This window comes from Emydura macquarii, unplaced genomic scaffold, assembly GCF_026122565.2.
Source record: "Emydura macquarii macquarii isolate MOO-44397 ecotype Brisbane River unplaced genomic scaffold, CSIRO-AGI_Emac_v2 contig_378, whole genome shotgun sequence".
In the NCBI taxonomy this organism is placed as follows: Eukaryota; Metazoa; Chordata; order Testudines; family Chelidae; genus Emydura; species Emydura macquarii.
In genome coordinates this window covers 245,922-265,300 of record NW_027130515.1, presented here as the reverse complement: position 1 = coordinate 265,300, position 19,379 = coordinate 245,922, and the positions used below count along the sequence as shown (strand labels likewise).

General features: G+C 46.8%; 1 protein-coding gene across 3 annotated transcripts in view; it reads left to right on the top strand.

The window, feature by feature from the left end:
• Positions 1 to 1,506: 1,506 nt before the first annotated feature.
• Positions 1,507 to 19,379, top strand: part of KDM3B (lysine demethylase 3B) — a 94,243-nt gene continuing 76,370 nt past the window's right edge. For all 3 annotated transcript variants that reach the window (XM_067534754.1, XM_067534746.1, XM_067534737.1), the window contains exons 1-2: positions 1,507 to 1,840; positions 11,095 to 11,262. In XM_067534754.1, the coding sequence (XP_067390855.1) occupies positions 1,670 to 1,840; positions 11,095 to 11,262 (339 nt within the window). In that variant the 5' untranslated portion in view covers positions 1,507 to 1,669. The remainder of the gene's footprint in view (positions 1,841 to 11,094; positions 11,263 to 19,379) is intronic.

Here is a 19,379-nt window from a genome sequence, read left to right as displayed (position 1 = left end):
TTTAATTTGCCTTCTGATTTCTGAGATTTTAGGGAGAAGCTGCCCACCCCCAATTTCTGTGTGATCATTTCAGATTTAAAATCAAACATTAATGCATACACAAAAATGTGACCTCCAAATGACTGCTGGGGAAAGGGTAACCAATTACTTCAGCCTCTCCTAATCCCAAACTATCCCCACACACACTCTTAGAGCATGATGTTGACTGTCTCCTTGCCTTACCCAGTCTCCTGTCCCACTCATTTTCTTTCCCATGTTTCACCATTCTCTTCTCCCCCCACTTGCTCTAACATTCCCCTATGCCCCTCCATCTCCCTTCTGCTTCCATATTTCCATCTCCCCAATCTCCTTCCTGCCCACATTCCCCTATGCACCCTTGATCTCCCTCCTGGCTTGTCCATTCCCTTGCATACACCCCATATTCCCATCTCCTCACTATTTCTTGACCATAGAACTCTGAGGGAAGATGGCAGCCAGTCTCCGATATTATTGCAAGCAATGAGTGTTGGTGGTTTCACTTTCCCATATAACATAAAAAGATTATAGAAAAATGGTGGCCATTTTTTACTGAGGTCAGCCTGTGGTTTCAATCCTGTTGAAGTAATGGGAAAAATGGGCACTTTGAGTAAGACCATTGTGCGGTTGGATGGTAGAAATCAGAGATCATAACAAATCCATCTAACAGGGCAAGACTTGTGATAAAATTGCAACAGTTGGCAACTCCTGGCATTAACAGCTGCTGACAAAAAGGGGTACCAAGAGTTTGTCATCTGTTCATGTCCCCAGGGACACGGCCCATCAACGCCACCCCGGGTGTCTCTGTGCCATAGCCTAGCCTGGTGTACAGGACCAAAGGTGTGCCCGTAGAACTGTACCGTACAGCCCGTGCTCCCAGCGGAGATGCACCTCGGACTAGCCAGTTCCTTTGCTGGTCGTGCCTATGGCCGCTCCTTGAGCAAACTAGAGAAGGCACCAGGAGGGCCGTGTGTGGTGGGCGGTGGCTGCACGAGGGCTCATGGGGATGAAGGGGACGGGGCTGTCCCCACACCCTGACCCAGCTGCGCCAGCCACACTTGCAAGCGCAGCCAGGCCCGAGTCCCAGGAGGAAGGCAGCGCCCCCCGGCCCTCGCCGGAAATAGCACTCGGCAAGCAGCGTCTGGCACCCGTGCCCGGCCCGGCCCGGCCGAGGCGTGGGCAGACTCCCAAGTCCGGCAGCTGGGTCGGCCCCGCCTCCCGCTGGCGCTCGGCCCAACACTACCCGGACCCGGGAGGCCTGGCGGGGCCCGCCCCCACTCGGGGCTGCGATGCGGCGCGCGGAGAAGAGCGGCGCGAACTAACGGTCCGTTGGGGGGGAGGGTGCGGTGCAGTGCAGTGCAGTGCACGCCGGGAATGTTTTGGGAGGGAAGGGAGGAAGTGGGGCTGGCGAGGTGCATGCCGGGAAGCGGTAGGGGCAGCTGCGGGTGACTTAAGTGACTCGGTGCATGCCGGGATCGGACTCATCAGAGAAGGAAGGGGGAGGTCGTGCCGGCGCGGTGTATGCCGGGATCGGATTGGGGCGGGTGGTGCTCGAGGGGCTCAGCAGGCCCAACGCGGGGCCGTCGTGCGCTCGCTCGGTGTCTCGGGGCGGCGGCGACCGTTGGGGCGGTTCCGGAGGCTCCTAGCCGGGGGGATGGCGGACGCGGCGGCGTCCCCGGTGGGGAAGCGGCTCCTGCTGCTCCTGGCGGCCAGTCCGGGCGAGGGTGAAGCGGTGGGGCTGGAGCCAGGGCCTGCCCTGCCCTCCCGGGCTTGGCGGAGCGGCACTGTGCGGGCCATGAGCGGAGCGGTGCCTCAGGACCTGGCGGTGAGACCCGGCGGGGGGCGTTGGGGAAACCCGGGCGCCTAGGCGGGAAGGTTTAGGCGAGCGGGGCGGCAGCGGCAGGAGGATCCCGGCGGGGCCTTGGCTCCTCTCCGCCTCCCTGGGCCCATGCGGCGCTTGCGGGAACAGGGCACCGGCGGCGACCGGTGAGCCGCGGAGTCGGGGTGTTTTGTCCCCTCCCCTGTGAGCTGGGCCCGGGCTTCCCGCTGCGCTGGGTGATGCCTCAGGTTGTTCAAACTGCACCGCCTCCCCCACGTCGCTTCGGGCTCCTGCCCCGCGCCTGCGGTGTTGTCAGGGGCATTTGGCACCTGCCTCGCCCTGTGTCGCGGGGCGCAGTGGCGGTGTGTGGTGGTCCAGCTTCTCCGGTTGTTTATAGGCGGTTTCACTTTCACTGTAGCTACCAGGCGCTAGGATTTGGGTCAGGCCAAAATATTTGGTAAGGTTCAACTCACACTGTTTCTATCTGGATTGGATCAGAAAGTTTCTTTTCTAAACGAGCCTTACTTTTGGATCTTATACAATGAGGCTCTGCAGAGCTGTGAGGAATTTCATTGCTGCTACTGTGCTCCAAACATCATATGTAGCCTTAAATGTCACTTAGCGTCTTGACTTTGTAACACACTCTGGACATTTGAAAATAGAGTATTGTGCACCCACACCACATTGACTTAAGAAACTTGCATTGAAGTTCCCCACTCAGACTCTGCGCATATACATCCATAGGTATGAAGAGTCTGACATCTGTGTGTGGGGGTGTGGCTGAATATAGGAGTGATTCCAATGGTGTAGTTGTCTCATTTGGGTAAAAAAGTGTCCTTTGCAGGGGAGCCTGGCTAATAAGGTACCTGTAAAATCTTCAACTGCAGTGTTTGTGAGAAATGTAATTCTGAAATGGAAGTGGGAGTTTTCTGATTGTCTGCTAGGGTGTGATCTATGGATTTAGGGATTGCAACACTGAGCATTGAGGTGCCTGGAAAATCACAGGAACAATACTGCGATCCATAAAGCTAAGTTAGGCTCTTAGGCTTTCTATACAATTTATGGGAAAAGCTAGGCATCCAAGAACATGATTCACAAAAACTAGCATGCTTGGCAGGGAACTGCTTAAGCTAGACAGTTGGAGGTGCCCTGGAGCAGGGTGTGTGCTAAGCCTTGCCTGTCTCTCAGAGCTAGGTGCCTAAGTCCAGGCTGCAGGGAGGCACCTAGCTGTGCTTTCCAATGCATGATCAGACAGGCACCTGCCATGTGGAATCAGATGTGTTAGGTGCTTAATATGTTTCTTGCAGGAATGAGTTAGGCATCTGCTTCACTCCACACATCATGTGGCAGGGAGGGAAGGAGCTAGTGGTGCCCACCATATAACTTTTACTCCAGTGGTTAGAGTACTTATCTGCAATGCAGGAGACTAGAATTCAATCTCTTCCCCTCTGGCACAGAAGGGGGAATTGAACTTGGGTCTCTCACATCCTAGGCGAGTGCTGTAACAACTGAACTGAAAGTTATATGGTGGGTAACCTCTACCACCATTACCACCTTCTCTGAATGGATTTAGAATTGGACCAAGTCTGGCAGGCGTGTTTAGCTACCTAGCGGATTGGGCCCTGCATGCAAGTTAGGCAGCTGAATGTGTCTTCCTTTGGTTCGTGATTCGCTCTGTCTCATCATGTTCTCATAATGTCAAACAATATGACAAACATTCTACATGAATAAACAGAGGACTGAGATCTGTTCCTTTGTGTAGAAGTGGTCAATCTGTATGGACCTGGTGTATCAAGAACTGCATCATCCTGTCAGTTGTGTACCTCCCAGGAACCCAGAACTCATTAGCAGACAGCTTCAGCAGTCATTTTGCCACTGACCATGGGTGAGTGCTGAACTGTGTCTTTGCTCAGTGAGGAATCTCTGCCTGGGACCTGGTCACCTATCAGACAAACAGGATGTGCAGCATAAGCTTTTCCAGGAGGAGCTCAGAGGAGAGCATTGCTGCTGGAGAACTGCCTGCTTCCTTGGACTAAACTATGCCTTTCCTTCTGTTCCACCACTATGAGTATTGCAGAAGATTCGACATGACAGAACACAGTCATTCTCATCATGCCCAGATGAACCAGGAAGTTCTGGTTTCTGGTTCTTCTGCATATGTCAGCCTGACTGCCAATAAGCATTCCTTCTTACTGAGGTCTCTTGACTCAAGAAAATGGCAAGATCAGACATCCTAACCAGGGCATTGTTCACCTCACCAGCTTGGTAGTTGAATGAGTGATGGATCTAGAACATTCTTGTTCCCAGAATGTGCAAGCTGTCCTTACTAATAGTAGAAAGAACTTAATGGGAAAATGGTTTCTTGCAAAGTAGAAGTGTTTCTCTTTCTGGGGCAGGTGGCTCTGTATGACTCCTAGGTCAATGGGTATCCCTGATATCTTACTTAGATTACCTCCCTACTCTCAAGAAGTTGGGTCTTTCCCTTAACTCAATATGGGTTCACTTAGTGGCAATCAGTGCATGTCCCTCCCTATTGGATGGCAACTCTGTTATCCAGTCATCTCCAGGTTCTTAAAGGGCTTAATTAGTACTCTCCAACCAGTAGTAAAACTAACCCCTTAATGGAACCTTAATTCAGTGCTTTCAACATTCACCAAGCGACCCTTTGAACCCCATGCTACTTGTTTGATGCTTCACCTATCTATGAAGGTGGCCTTCCTTGTTGTCATCACCTCAGCCAGATATAAGCTAGAGCCCCTAATGGTGGCGGTTACTTATACTATATTTATTAAAAAGGTCTCGCTACCACTACACCTGAAATTCACTCCTTAAAGTAGTTTCAGAATTTCACACAAACCAGACTTTACCCATGTCCTTTCTGAAGTTTCCAGTGTAGAAAGGAGACTTTATTCACTCAACATGAGGTGAGCTTTGGCCTCTTACCTATAGAGAACAAAACAAATCAGTCGCCTAGGCTGTTTCAGGCCATAGCAGAACAAGTCTGAGGGCAAGCTATTTCTTCTCAGAAGATCTCCAAGTGGATCTCTGGGTGCATCCTACTTTATCAACTGGCAACCATTCCTCTCCCGAATGGGGTATGTGCTCACTCTGAAAACAGAGGCAGCCTCAGAAGCATTGGTCCAAGAAGCACCTCTGCTTGTCATTTGCGAGTCAGTAGTATGGCATTCCATCCACGCATTCAGAGTACATTTCGCCTTGGTCCAAGCCTCCTTCTCTGCTGATTCATCATTTGAGATGGCAGTTCTGTCAGCAGCCATGCTACCTGTGTCCTTGCACCCTTCTCCTTTTTGAGTAATGCTCATCTGTCACCCACAGTGGAATACACATAAAGACCACATATATTGAAGAATTTGAGTTCTGAAGGGTAAGTAACTTTCTTTTTTCTGGAATGTTGTTCCCTTTGGCAAGTGGAAACTCCCTCTTGATCCTGTTGTATAGGGAAGAGCAGATCATGGAACAGGGATAGGCAGTGTAGATATTTTTTAAACAGAAAGACTGAAAAATCTGTGCTGATGCAGCACATTCTTGGCTAACTTGTGTTTGCCAAGCAGGACTCCACCTGGGTTGCAAGGCATGGGGACCATCATTGTTCAAGCAGCAGCAGATTAAGTGAGAGACCCTGGGGCACAATGATTTTGGATTTGCAAGGTGTTATCAGAAATTTGCTTTAGAAACAGAAACATGTACTTTTGTAGTTGTGGTTCATCTGAAATGAATAAAATGGTTGCTTTATAATTATTTCACTTGAGCAAGATTTCAGTGTGAAGCACAGTATGGGCTGGGTTGGGTTGGGGGAACTTGGAGGAGTTTGGGAAGAGGGATGGGACAGATGGTGCCATAGCTTCAGTAAGGAACTCCCTGACATGCAGATGCATGCCATATAGAACAGGGTAGCAAAGATGGTTTAAATTGGTTCAAATACCCTCCATGTTTGAATTGGGAATTTAGCAGCACAACAAGAGGATATATTGATGGGGAAGATTAGTGTACTTTGACTTACCAACTGGGGTTCTGGTTCCTGCTGCGGTGCCATTCACCCCTCAGAGTTGTTCTTTGCGGCTCCAGTAACAGGGTCTACCGGGTATCAGAGGAGAATCACCTCCTCACCCTATTTGTCTTGGGAGGGTCAGAGTTGGGGAGGGCAACTCCACGATCCCTTCTACCTCCTTGCCCTCCCTCTCCTCTGCACAATGAGGCTGGCTGGGTTTACGAGGATGCTGTGAGGCACTTCAGCCTCAATACTGGGGATGCTGGACAGCACCCAGTAAAGTTCCTAATAAATAGTGATGTCCCTGGCCTGACTGAAAGGCTGGAGTATCTGACCCTCCCGTACAGGAACTTCGGGTGCTTCATTCTTTCCCTGCACTGCTTTGCTTTCCGGTGGATGTCTGCCTGTGCCAGCATCTCTGAAATCTCACTGTAAAGATGAATATTCCAACTGATCCGATCTGAAATTGTGGAGTAAAGGATATTCTACCCTGAGATTGATGAGTGCCTAGGTATTGGTGGATCAAGAGGCTGCTTTTGGCACTTCCTTCATGGTATGTTGGTATTACTGTGAAAAAGTATAATAGGAAGTTGTTCTGAGGTAGTCTCTGAATGCTGGAAGTTTGTTGATATTGTTTATGCAGGATAGCTCCAGACATCAATTTAACTAAATTCCTTTATTGATTTCAAAGGACAAATGCTGTTTATACAGTTGCTTTAAAAGTGCATTAACTGTCTAAGTAATCATCACACCCATAACAATGTACAGTTAAGCAACAATCAGATACTTACAAAAGGACTAGGCCCAAGATGCTGAAATCCATGTTGGCTGGCTCCAACTTGGACAGGCAGACACTAGTAATGAACTCTTTAAGAACTCACCTTTTTGTACTTCTTAACAAGTGATGTCCTTGCCTTTTTCTTAGGCGTGAAGTAGACCATTTATGATTGCACCCCTTTCTATAAGATAACACTGGTATGTTAAAGTTTCATTACAGAACAACTTTTAACCAGTTTGTAACCATCTTCTATAATTTAATGACTTTTTTCGAGGACTTTTCCCCCTATCTTATCAGTTACCTTTCAGGTTCAGTTTTTCTAATTAAGCCACATTCTTTCAAGGCTTTCCGAACACTGCTAACAGAACCTGCAAAAATGTATTTTCAAAGCTAACTTGTACAGAGCAACACGCTACTCTGGCAGCATATTGGGGACAGGTACCTTTATAGAATGAGTAAGGGTCAGGAAGAAAAGATTTCAGTGCATTGTGGCAAAGGGAGTGGAGGACTGCTGAAAATCGAGGCCTACTGAAGGCCCCGTAACCCAGTCCACACTACAAACTGGCATGGTTATGGGGGTGTTCTGCAGCCTTAGGTGTTCACTTACTGACACCCCTCTGGTGCTTAGAGCTGCTCATTCTCTACTCGCCTCTGGAAACATGCTTCAGGGGTTTCAGTGTGGACAATAGGGGGTTTATGGCACCAAACTGTACATTGACACATTTACAGTTGCTAGCATAGACATACCCTAATAGACTTGATCAAGGCTGTACAGGAGCCCAGTTAGGGTGGGAAATTGAACAGGAGTGGAGGGTGGGGTATCTCTGGCTAGCCTCTAACCACTGGATTATCCTTCATTTCAATAGGTAACATTTTAGACCGTTATATAATTAAGGTGATAAAAATGACATTCCTAAAATTGAATATTTTTGCACTTTTGTGTTTTATATAAGGACTTGAAATGTAAAGGTTTTCTGCTTGTTTTACCTTTAGGTTGCCTTTACGTTAGATCTTTTTGAGAGCACCAGTAGGCCACCAGTGATCTTTACCACCATGTGTATCTGCTTGGTGTCTTGTTCACATGTGTGCTCCTCCCATTGCTGCTATGGGTGGAGCTGAGCAAGTGGTTGTAAATTCTGTGTGTGTGTGAAACGGAGGGATTGAGGAACCTATTTTAGACAAGACCATGGTCTTCCATGGTATGAGAGATCTGAATGCTAATTTAAGTTACCAGCTGAAAAAGAACTTGTCTCCTACATAGACCTTCCAAGTTGTCTTCATTCATCATAACGATGCAAAAAAGGGGCACAAGCTCAGTTTTAGTTCTTTATTGGCTCTTTAGTGTTCCTTGTTGTTTTTGCAATAAATAAAATGGTTACACAGGTTTGTCCATCAGGCTGTCTCTACACTGCAAAAGTTGTGTACCCCATATACCTTGATAGAGTCGAATGGAGACTTATTCCGTAGGGTGGTGAGTTCAGGAACTTGAGCAAGTCTCTGCTTGTCTCTCCCCAAGCAGCAGCAGTGGGATTTCTGTAGTTTGTAAAGGACTTGGTACAGTAGTCTCTTTTCCTCAAAATTTCCCACAGCAGTGATCAGGTAGTATAAACAGGACACCATTTGTGTTCTTACATCTGCTCTGAGCAGAGTTAAAGTGTAAAATGCCACTTCTCCTTGTCTAGACTAGTAATCCCATGAATGGGTTGAAAGGGTGAGAAACTTTGGGAGAATAAAGGCTAATGTAGTCAAGGCCTTAGCATATTATTTAATATTTTTCTCCTTCAGCCTCAGGATGAAAACAAGAGATCTAATTGTCTCTAAAAACCTCTGAAAACATTTTTTGAAAATAAGTATTTGAACAAGTCAAGAGTCCAGATTAAATCAATTTTCAAATTAAGGCATGTAAAAAAACAGGAACTTCTCAATTATTGCAATATCCTCACCCTGGCTTCTTGACATTCCAACATGTCTGGTATGTTGCTGCCTTCCACTTCACACATACAAAGAGCAACCATATTATGCTTGTTCTCAAACCTTCTTGGCTTTGTCTCTACTTCCCTTTTCTGCTTGCCTTGCAAGAAACTCTTCTCTCCCTTTGCACAGTCTCCATGTTATTGGCATCCGCTTCCTTCTTTGCAGCTCTTGCTATCTTGAACAGCCTCCGTATGAATCTGCATTATACATCACTATGCAAACTGTCTGAAAATACAGTTATTAGTATGTGTATCATTGTGATATCCACACACAACAACCAACCCACAAAAATATTTCAGGCAGTCTTTGCAAGTCATTCTCTGTCTCGTGTATACTCAATGCCAGCCATTTGGGACAAAATAACTTTGAAGGTGGACTCTTGAGAGCACAGCCTGTTGGCCTCAGGCTGGTTAGCTTCCTCTTCATTGTGCTCCACTGTTTGGAGCCACCTCTGCCACCCCTTCCTGGTGTTGCTTGGCCTTTGAAAAGCTGGCTAGCAGATTTTAATGAGAAAAATAATCTGTTTAATACTGGTTCAGAACCAAAAATTGTGTAGTTCTCTATAATTACATGCAAAAACTGTACAGGCTGTGCACGTGTTTAAATTAAATATCCAAAGATGGAGGACAACACTGAAGAAGTGATAAAAATAGCAATTGTGCCCTCCACCCTTTCAGTTGCTCATAACTTCTTGAAAATTCTCATCTTCTGAGCTAGAATTTTCCAGACTTGATCTCCACCAGAGAAATGATTTTTTTTTAAAGATTTACAAAAAGTTCAGCTGTCTAATTGAGGGGGAGATAAATGTATAATGGGAAAAGTTATTTTGGCAGCCTTTTTTAACAGCTCTACTTCTAAAGTGACGGAAGTAGAAATTTGTCAGGGTGCAAATCCTTGTAGAGTAGAAGTGCCATTCAGTATTCTGGTGGAAATTGGCTTTGATGGTAGGTTGAATTGAGAGAGGTAGCTTACGTGCACATAGCACTGTAACTAATAACCTGTGTTCTGAATAAAAGGGCTGCCTATATATGCATAGCTAACTTAGAACTGTAGTGGTATGGAACTTTTAGGTGCTAAGGGAGTCTAGGAATTCTTCAGGGGAGCACCACAAATATTATTTCTCCTATTGAGCTCAGGAGCTTTTGGTGTGAGGTGGGGATGCCTGTGTGGGCTCCAATTTCTGTCCTTCACTGTTGGCCCTCAGTGATCTTTTGTTAATTAGTAAGTCTTGATTGTAATATGCAACACACCACTGGTGTTTTGCACACACTGGAATTTCTTGTCTGTCTTGGTGTGATCTGTTACAAAGCTATATCATAGCTCGTATGTGAGGAACTTGAGTTATGTAGAGAAAGACCTAGTCTACATTTAAAAGTTAGATTAACACAGCTGCGTCACTCACGTGTGAAAAATACACAGTCCTGAATGATGTAGCTATGCCAAGTTAACCCTCAGCATAAATGCTATTAAGTGTTCTTCCATTGACCTCACTTGGGGTGGCAGTGTTACTACACAGATGGCAAAATCCCTTCCATTGACATAGGCTGTGTCTACACTATGGGTATGGTGGCGTAACTACGGTGCCTGAGCTATGCTGGTATAGTCCCTATAGTGTAGACATACCCAAAGGTTGGAATGCAGCAGCATTAGTGTTTGATTTTTGAGGAGGCACTGTCCTTTTAGTGGTTAGATTAGGAACTGAGACTCCTGGATTCTATTCCTGTCTTCACCACTTATCGCGTAGCTTCAGACTGGTCACATCAGTGTCTCTGTACTTCCATTTACCTGGCTAAAAAACGGATGCTACGTGAGAGGTTGAGCTTTAATTTGTTAAAGTACACTGCAATCGTATTTGAGGGGAGACATAATACATTACAGAATTTCTAATGAGTAGGTAAATCTGGATAATCCCAGACACTGACAGAAGCGTGTGCCCATGGTTTAGAGTAGTGGTCCCCAAACTTTGGGACGTGCTCCCCGAGGGGGTACAGAAGAACATTTAGGTACATGGGGCCCAGGTCAGCCTCCATGGAGGGGCTGAGGAGGGAGCACCACCCAGCCCTGCTCTGACCTCAGGTTCGCTCCTGGTTCCTGCTCTGGCTGCAGCCTGGCTCCCAACCACAGCTGCGGTCCCACTCTCAGTCGTGGCTCCTGCGTGGGTGCAGACTCAGTAAGGGGAGGGGCATGACTGAAAAAGTTTGGGCCCCAGTGATTCAGAGAATGGAATAGCAGTGCCTGAAATTGGTGCGGTTTGGGTGGGGGGAAGGAAATGAACTCTTTCCAGTTTTCTGTAGTCACCATGAACTTCTTTGATTTGTCTCTTTGGAAATGTGTGTGGTAGCTGTGTGCAGACGTGATGATCTAATATTGCTATGAAGTGTGTGTTCTCAAGTGATACTAATTTTCCTGACTAAAATTGAAATCTTTGTCCATGTAGGTTTGTGGGATTTCTATCCACTGTCTGAAACATATTAAATTTGTTTTTTTAATTTCTTGCAGATCTTTGTGGAGTTTGATGGCTGCAACTGGAAGCAACATGCCTGGGTGAAAGTTCATGCTGAAGAGGTCATAGTGTTGCTGCTGGAAGGATCACTGGTATGGGCTCCTCGAAGCGATCCAGTTCCACTTCAGGAAACTCAAGTCTCACTTGCACAGTGGCCTGCACTGGTGAGTATTTGGCCAGAACAGTGACACTATGTAAGGAAGTCACTTCATAGCTGAGGTTGTGGCTAGCTTTGCTATACATCTTTTTTGTTGTGAAGCTGCCTCTTAACATTGACAAAACTAAGCTGCTTGAAATTTCTAGAAGCCCTTAACCAGAAAAAAAATGTGGGAGGTGGGAAAGGTGCAGAGGGGATTTGGATAAGAAGTTTGTGATCTTTGATTTGATAACCTCTGGCTTTTTCACTTTTTTTTTTCTGAAATGGTCTAATTTTTTAAATGTCTTAGGCCACTGTAGGGAGGGGTTCTCCCCTTGGTATAAGTAATCTCCTCCCTGAGAGATGGCATCTAGGTTGACGGAAGTGTCCTTCTGTTGAGTTAACGCTGTCGACATTGGAAATGTCTTCACTGAAGTGCTACAGTGGCATACCTGCAACGCTGTAGCTCTTCCACCGTAGTGCCCATCATGTAGATGTGGCCATAGTCTCTCGCTGAGATTCTTGCGGAGTCTATAAATATTAGCCCTCACCCCCCACCACTCCAAGTATACCTAGCTTGTGTGGCTTATGTTCCTCAGGAGAGCTTTTGAGACGAGATGTTAATGTTCTTCAGAACAACTAACAGGGCACTCCTAACTTGTGACCTTCAGTGCTTTCTGCAGCAGTTGGATGTTTAAGCACTGCCGGATCCAATGTCTAGACTGGAAAGGGGGTGGAGAGGGCGTTATTTTAATCTTATTAATACCTGTTAACTAACATCATTTTGAAATACCATTTAGCATCTGGTATAGATAGTTTCTAACTCTTAGAACTTGTTAGCCTGTCTCTCCCTAGGTTAAATTTTGTCAGGGAATTTTCTTTTTTTAATAATTGGATTTCATACATGAACAAGAAACCACAGTAGTGCAAAGCCTCTATAACTCACTAATTTAATCTGAGTCTTAATTTGCAATTGACTTATTGGTTTAGTTATCTCTGATACAGGGCAACTTTTTTAACATTTTAAAATTATTTTATAACATCATATATAGGCAAATTCACCAAGTTAAACATCTGGCAAATGAAACTGACATTTGGCTGTAGATGAAGGGATTATTCTCGTTTTTTGTTTTTGCTTATCTAAGAAGCCTAGAAACAGTCTGGGCAGCTGGAGTGCTTGATGTGGGAGAAATTGCGGCTGTGTGTGGAGCATGGAAGAGAGGGTGGTAAGCAGGGATGATTGGGAATAGGCATGTTGGAGGAGCAAATGAATTCAGTGACAATGTTTGGTGCAGTGCAGGGAGGCCAGGGATATACAACAAACGAACAGCAAAATTTTTTTTTTTTAAGTATGTCAGAAGCAGGAAGCCTGCCACACCATCAGTGGGGCTACTGGATGATTGAGGTGCTATCGGCGCACTCCAGGAAGACAAGCCATTGCAGGGGAGCCAAATTAATTCTTTGCATTGGTCTTTGCTGCAGAGGATGTGAGTGAGATTCCCACATGTGAGCCATTCTTTTCAGGTGACAAATCTGAGGAACAGTCCCAGATTGAGATGTCAATAGAGGAGATTTTGAAACAAATTGGTAAATGAAACCGTAATAAATCACCAGGACCAGATAGTATTCACCCAAGAGTTCTGAAGAACTCAGATACGAAATCACAGAACTACTAACTGTTGTATGTAACCTATTGCTTAAATCAGCCTCTGTACCAGAACACAGGTGGATAGCTAATGTAACACCAATTTTTAAAAAAGGTTCCAGAGGTTATCTTGGCGATATCAAGCTGGTAAGCCAACAGAACTATCTGAAACCCAGATTAACATGATTTGTTGGGGAAAAATCAACATGGCTTTTGTAAAAGAAATCATGTTGTACCAATTTATTATAATTTTTTTGGGGGGGAGCGGGGTCCACAAACACATGGGCAAGGGTGATCCAGTCCTTGTACTTGGACTTTCAAAAACACTTTGACAAGGTCCCTCACCAAAGGCTTTTAAGTAAAGTAAGCAATCATGGGATAAGCAGGAAGGTCCTTCTTGGATCAGTATCTGGTTAAAAGACCGGAAACAAAGGGTCGGGGTAAATGGTCAGTTTTAGAATCATAGAATATTAGAGTTGGAAGGGACCTCAGGAGGTCATCTAGTCCAACCCCTGCTCAAAGCAGGACTAACCTCAGCTATATCATCATTCAGAAAGGAGAGAAGTAAATAATTCTGTCCCCCAAAGACCTGTACTAGGACCAGTGCTGTTCAATATATTCATAAATGGTCTGGAAAAAAGGATAAACAGTGAGGGGGCAAAGTTTGCAGATGATACAAAATCACTCAGGATGGTTAAGTCCAAAGCTGACTGTGAAGAGTTACAAGGGATCTCACAAAACTGGGGTGACAGGACAACAACATGGCAGATGAAATTCAATGCTGGTAAATGCAAAGTAATGTACATTGGAAGAACATAATCCCAGCTATATATACAAAACTTATGGGGTCTACATTAAGTGTTACCTCTCAAGAAAGAGATCTTGGAGTCATTTTGGATAGTTTTTTGCTTGCTCATGTCCATTCCATGTTAGGTGTGCTCATGCCACGTACACAGTCACTGGAGATTTTTCCCTCAGTCGTATCTGTCAGGCCGGCTCTAGTGTCCTCTGGTGCTGCATGCTTATGTGCTGGTATAAAGGGCGCTGCTGGACCCACACGCTCTCAAGTACCTTTTTAACATCTATGATGGTCACTGGAACAACTCCTCTTGCTTCAGCAAGGAATTATTCAGTGGTTTTCTCTTCAGCTTAGTTTATTAGTCTTAGTAATGTAAATAGTATTAGTGTAGATCAGGGGTGGGGAACCTTTTTGCTGTCAAGGGCCTGATGGTGGTCCTGGCGGCGGGGGGGGATTCGGCGGCAGGGGACGAATTCGGCGGCGGCACAGTTCCGTGTGGGGCGGTGTCCGCCGCCGAAATGCCGCCGCCGTTTCCGCCTTTTCGGCGGCGCAGTTTTACGGCGGTCGCGGGGTTCCGTGGGCCAGTAACCGCCTCCGAACTCCCCCCGCCGCCGAAAATGGGCAGACGGTGGCAGGGTTTCAGCAGCGCGCACTTCCCGCCCACACGGAACGCCACCGCAAAGGCCAGAGCGAATGTTTTCGTGGGCCTTACGAAGCCCGACGCGGGCCGGATCAAATTCTTTCGCAGGCCGGAGGTTCCCCACCCCTGGTGTAGATAGTTAGTCACCCTCTCTTAGTGTAGAAGGGCTCCTTTCCTCTTGGGGGTCAGGCATGCCCCAGTCCCTGGGCTTCAAACCTTGTGCCTCCTGTGGCAAGCCTATGCTGGTGAACGTCTCACACTCCAATTGTCTGAAGAGTCTAGGAGAGGCTCATATACGAGAGCACTATCAAATCTGTTGGAACTTTAAGCCTCATACGAAGAAAGACAGGAACGCTAGGCGGAGGGCTGTCCTAATGGAAGTCACACTTAGACTGGTGTTGGAGCCCAGCCAATCAGATTTGGCACCAAGCACCTCTGCTTCAGTGCAGAATGCCCCTCCAGCACTACATATGTCTTGCCATTGTTCTCCATCCCTGATGCCAACGAAGAGACCTAAGAAGCAGCAGTCCAACTGGGGATGCTCTCTGGTACTGAGACAGGACAAACGTGGAGTGCAGTGGAATGCGATCCACGTCGGGCCATTCCTTCACCCCAGTACCTTAGTGGCACTGTCCATTCCGTCCCGCTTGCAGGAGTAATTGAATCCTGTGTGGTACCTCCTGCCAACGCCAGAGAGTCATCACAGTGCCTGCAGAATTAGTGGTGCCTTCCACCCCAGAGGCCTTTAGAACAGCCAGGGACTTACTGTCACTCCCAGTACCGCCGTTCCTGATGGGACAACCACCGGCTCTGTGATGACCAGAGGAGAGCATGGAGCCCCAAGCTCTTTCCTGGCTCTGGGGCTCTCGGTATTCATAGATTCTAAGGTCAGAAGGGACCAATATGATCATCTAATCTGACCTCCTGCACAATGCAGGCCGCAGAACCTCACCCACCCACTCCTGTAATAAATCTCTAACCCATGACTGAGTTATTAAAGTCCTCAAATCACAGTTTTAAAGACTTTAAGGTACAGAGAATCCACCAGCAAGTGACCCATGCTACAGAGGAAGGCCGGAGGCAAGCTAGTCCTCCTATCACTGATGAGGTCTTCCCCAATCTGGCACCAGTGCTCGGATCCTTGGCACTGATCGGCAGAAGCAAGGGGTACTGCTCCCCTGTGGTCACCTCAAGAGGCCTCTTTATGGGAGTGGAGCCCTACACCCCACCTAAGAGCTGCCACTGCTACCCATCCTGTAGCCCACCAGATCCTGGGTCAAGTCGCCCCCGGCACCTGGCTGGAGGACAGTGGCTGATGCAAGTCCAAGGGCCATTCAGGAATCCGTGGGGCTTTTACCACAGTACTGGGACCGCTGTCTCAACAGTCCTACTTGGTTGCATCCGAGAGGAGGACCCTTGCATCACTCCATTTGGCACCTGACTCCGGTACCGAGCCTGGTACTGACATGCAAGACATGGGACTGGCGGGTGTAAATGGGGCAGAAGAAGAAAAGGAAGCCCCCCCTCCCTCCAGTTCAGGCCTCTTACTCCTGCCTGCCCCCCTCCCCGATGAAGCTATCTTGGGACCGAGTGGCTCACTGCCACAAGCTGACTTTAGAGCCCATGAGGAGCTTCTAAAAAGGGTATCTGCTATCCCAGGGCTGGAGGTCGAGGTGCTCAAAGAGTCATCAGATAGGCTCATTGACCTTTTGGTAGCAGCAGCCCTACCCAAGGTGGCTCTACCCATCAGCAAGGCCATTATGGGTCCCTGTTGTAGACACCATCTTATCTCCTCCCACTTCAAAGAGAAGAGAAGAAATGTTATGTCCTAGCCAAAGGTATGAATACTTACCCTCCTCCTGGGTCCTTTTGTGGTCACAGCGGCCAAGAGAGGGCCAAGCATGTGCTATCCCCAAGCAGAAGGACTTAAAAAAGGTAGACCTGTTTGGCAGAAAAATGTATTCAACAGGCAGGTTACAGCTTTGTATTTCCAACCAACAAGCCCTGCTTGGGGGGTATGATTACAATATGTGGAACTCTATGGCAAAGTTTAAAGACTTGCTGCCTCAGGACTCCTGGCAAGAGCTTTCCATCCTGTTAGAGGAAAGGAAGAATATAGCCAGAGCCTCACTCCAAGTGGCCCTGGATGTGGCCAACATGTTAGCCAGAATGATGGATTCTGCAGTGGTTATGAGGCGATGCTCATGGTTTTAATCCTTGGGGCTCCCACTAGAGGTTCAACAGTTGATCCAAGACCTCCCATTTGAGAGTAACGTTTTTTAAACTTTTTTTTTTAATTTTTGTTTTTCGGAGCAAATGGACACACAGCCCTATGGTCTGAAGGATTACAGGGCTACCTTCAGATCCCTGGGCCTCTACTCTTCAGTTCCTTTGAGGAAGTATATCAGGCCCCAGCAGCTGGCCTGCTTCTCAGCTCCACTGCTGCAGCAGGACCTGTTAAGAAAAGGAACATGAGTACAGGTGTTGGCAACTGCCCCATCCACCTCAGCCTTACTACCAGGGTCACACAGATACTCAGGAGGCCCCAAACAGAACTTTTGAAGGTGTGCTCGAGGGAGCTATACCAGTTCCTGCATTGGATATTGACTTCCTTTTGTTTTCTGACTGACTCTCCTACTTCAGCCTGACATGGTCCCTCATCCTGTCAGACTGCTGGGTGCTGAGTGGACTATTACATCCTTTTGTTTTTCCACCCCTTCATCCTACCCCTTATTCCCGTCCCTCTTTAGGGCCTGTGGTCCCAGGAAGAGGTATCCCTTCACAGAAAAGTCAGAGCTTAGATTGGCCCGCTTCGCTTGTCAAGTGTTCCTTCCCCAGATCATGGGCAAAGTAGTACGAGTGCTTACAGATAACATGGCAGCTTTGTTGTACATCAACAAACAAAGAGAAGCATGCTCCTCCACCTTGTGTTAGGAGGCTGACTGACTGTGGAATGTCTGTGTGAAGCTCTCCATTCACCTCGAAGATTCCTATCAGGAAGTATGGAGAACATCCCTTTCCCTATTTAGACTCCTAAACTCCTTTAGGGCTCCCAAGTAAATATAGAAAATTACATCTGAGCTGTCATACAGACTATAGACTTTGTTGGAACAACCCTATATTTAATCAGAGCCAAAGCATACCTATCTCAGGACAGAGTCCAGGCTATGAAGGACCTCATCACTCAGTTTTGGCAGAGCTTGCAGACAATGATTCAAGCATGTTTCACTTTCCAAGATCACATGGCCATGTGTACTTATGTGACACCCGTTGGAAGACTTAGTTTTCGATGTCTACTCGCATGATTACAGACAGTCTACATGGCAAACAACCACAGCCTGGACAAACTGATCTTGTGCCCTGTAGAGTTCTGACCCTGCTTTCCTGGTGGAAAACAGGGATGTGGTGTGCATGGGGGCTCCCTTTGCCCCTGCCTCACCCCCCCCTCCAAAAAAAAAAAAAGGAATTAGACACCCCCCTGCATTCTTCAGATGTTCTCAGCCATATTCAGCTGTTCCCAAACCTACTGATTCAGGGCAAGGGCAGGCACCCCAGCCCAGCATCCTTCCATCTAACTGTGGAATTTGGATAGATGATAGACACAGAAAAGTCATGTTTTCTTTGAGTAACTCTCTTATGGTGTCCATGTGTTCCAGCACAGGAGTATCCACAGCCGTGTCCAGATCTGGGTTACGTATGTACCCTGCATGCCTTTGCATCCTGCTTTCCCCTCGGCTGAGGGCACAAAAAGCACAGCAACAAGCAACCTCAGCTGCTGTTAGTTCCTTCCTTAGGCAGCGATTCAGAACATCATAATGTACCTCTATAGTGATCTTTTTGAGTCAGAATTAATTTGAGAGTTCAGTTGTCTATATTTAGTGTACTTGTTACTGTTTTAATTAGCTTGTTAGCAGACTTTAAAAAAATGGCAGAGCCCAGATCTCCAGGCTTCAAGCCATGTCCCTCTTATGGCAGGGATCATTCCTCTGATTGGCACCCATGACTGATGCCTTTACTGTTTGGGTGAGGAACATATCACTAAGTATACAATTTGTAAGTCCTTCAAGAAGTGCACTCAAAAGGAGAGGCAGTCCAAACTGAAGCCTTTTCTTATGGAAAGGTCTACGAGAGCTGGACTCACAGCATAGACCTGATACAGAGGCTTCATTTTTTTACAACTTACTCTCCAGTGCTCGTCACTAGAAATGTGACCCCTAATTAAGGAACAATTAAAAAGACTCAGAGCGGTCAAGGACCCCTGATGTCTAAGGACTGAGTGACTGACTGTCAGTTTCTTGGACTGAGCCTGCTGAGGGGAGTGCAGAGGATCTCCTCAAAAGAGCTGTTACTGATGGTGCTCAGAGTAAAAAGGAGCTCTTCAAGGAACTGTTACTGCTGGAGAGGGGAAACACTGGGACTAGGACCTGATATGATGCATTGCAGCACAGTGCTGGTATAAAACCTGCCTCCTCTTTGAGCTCTTTTCCCTTGAGACCTTTTAGCTAAAGTATTCTGCCTTCCTTTTCTTTGGCACTGGCTTTCAGCAGCACTGCCCCCCTCAGCATTTGAGTGCTCAGGATAGGCTTCTGTGGTGCTTCCCTTGGCTGGCAACAGCAGCTTTGAGCAATGTTTGCTTTACACCAGTGGTTTCAGCTGCAGAGGAAGCTTCAAAGCAGAGAGGCTTCTATAGCATCATTATTGCAGGGACCTTTTACAACTAAATTTGTAGCGCCAAAAGTTTTTCTGTCTTCACCAGATCTCAGTATTGCTTCAGAACCACTCCTGGAGGTTTCCCTGATCTCTATCAACCAGATCCCTTCATCAAAAAGAAGCAAGGATAACTCTAAAGAAAATTTCTTTGAACCAGTACATCAATGCATTTAAGGATTTGAATCCCACTAAGATTATTCATTCTCCTGTCCTGGCTTCTTCATTAGAGGTTTCTTACTCCAAAGACTCGTGCTTCTTTGCAGACTCCGACAGGAGTCCTTCACCAAAAAGGAAATCACATGGATGGAAAGAAAATAAGTCTAGGGAGGCATATGGAAAAGAGCCTCTTAA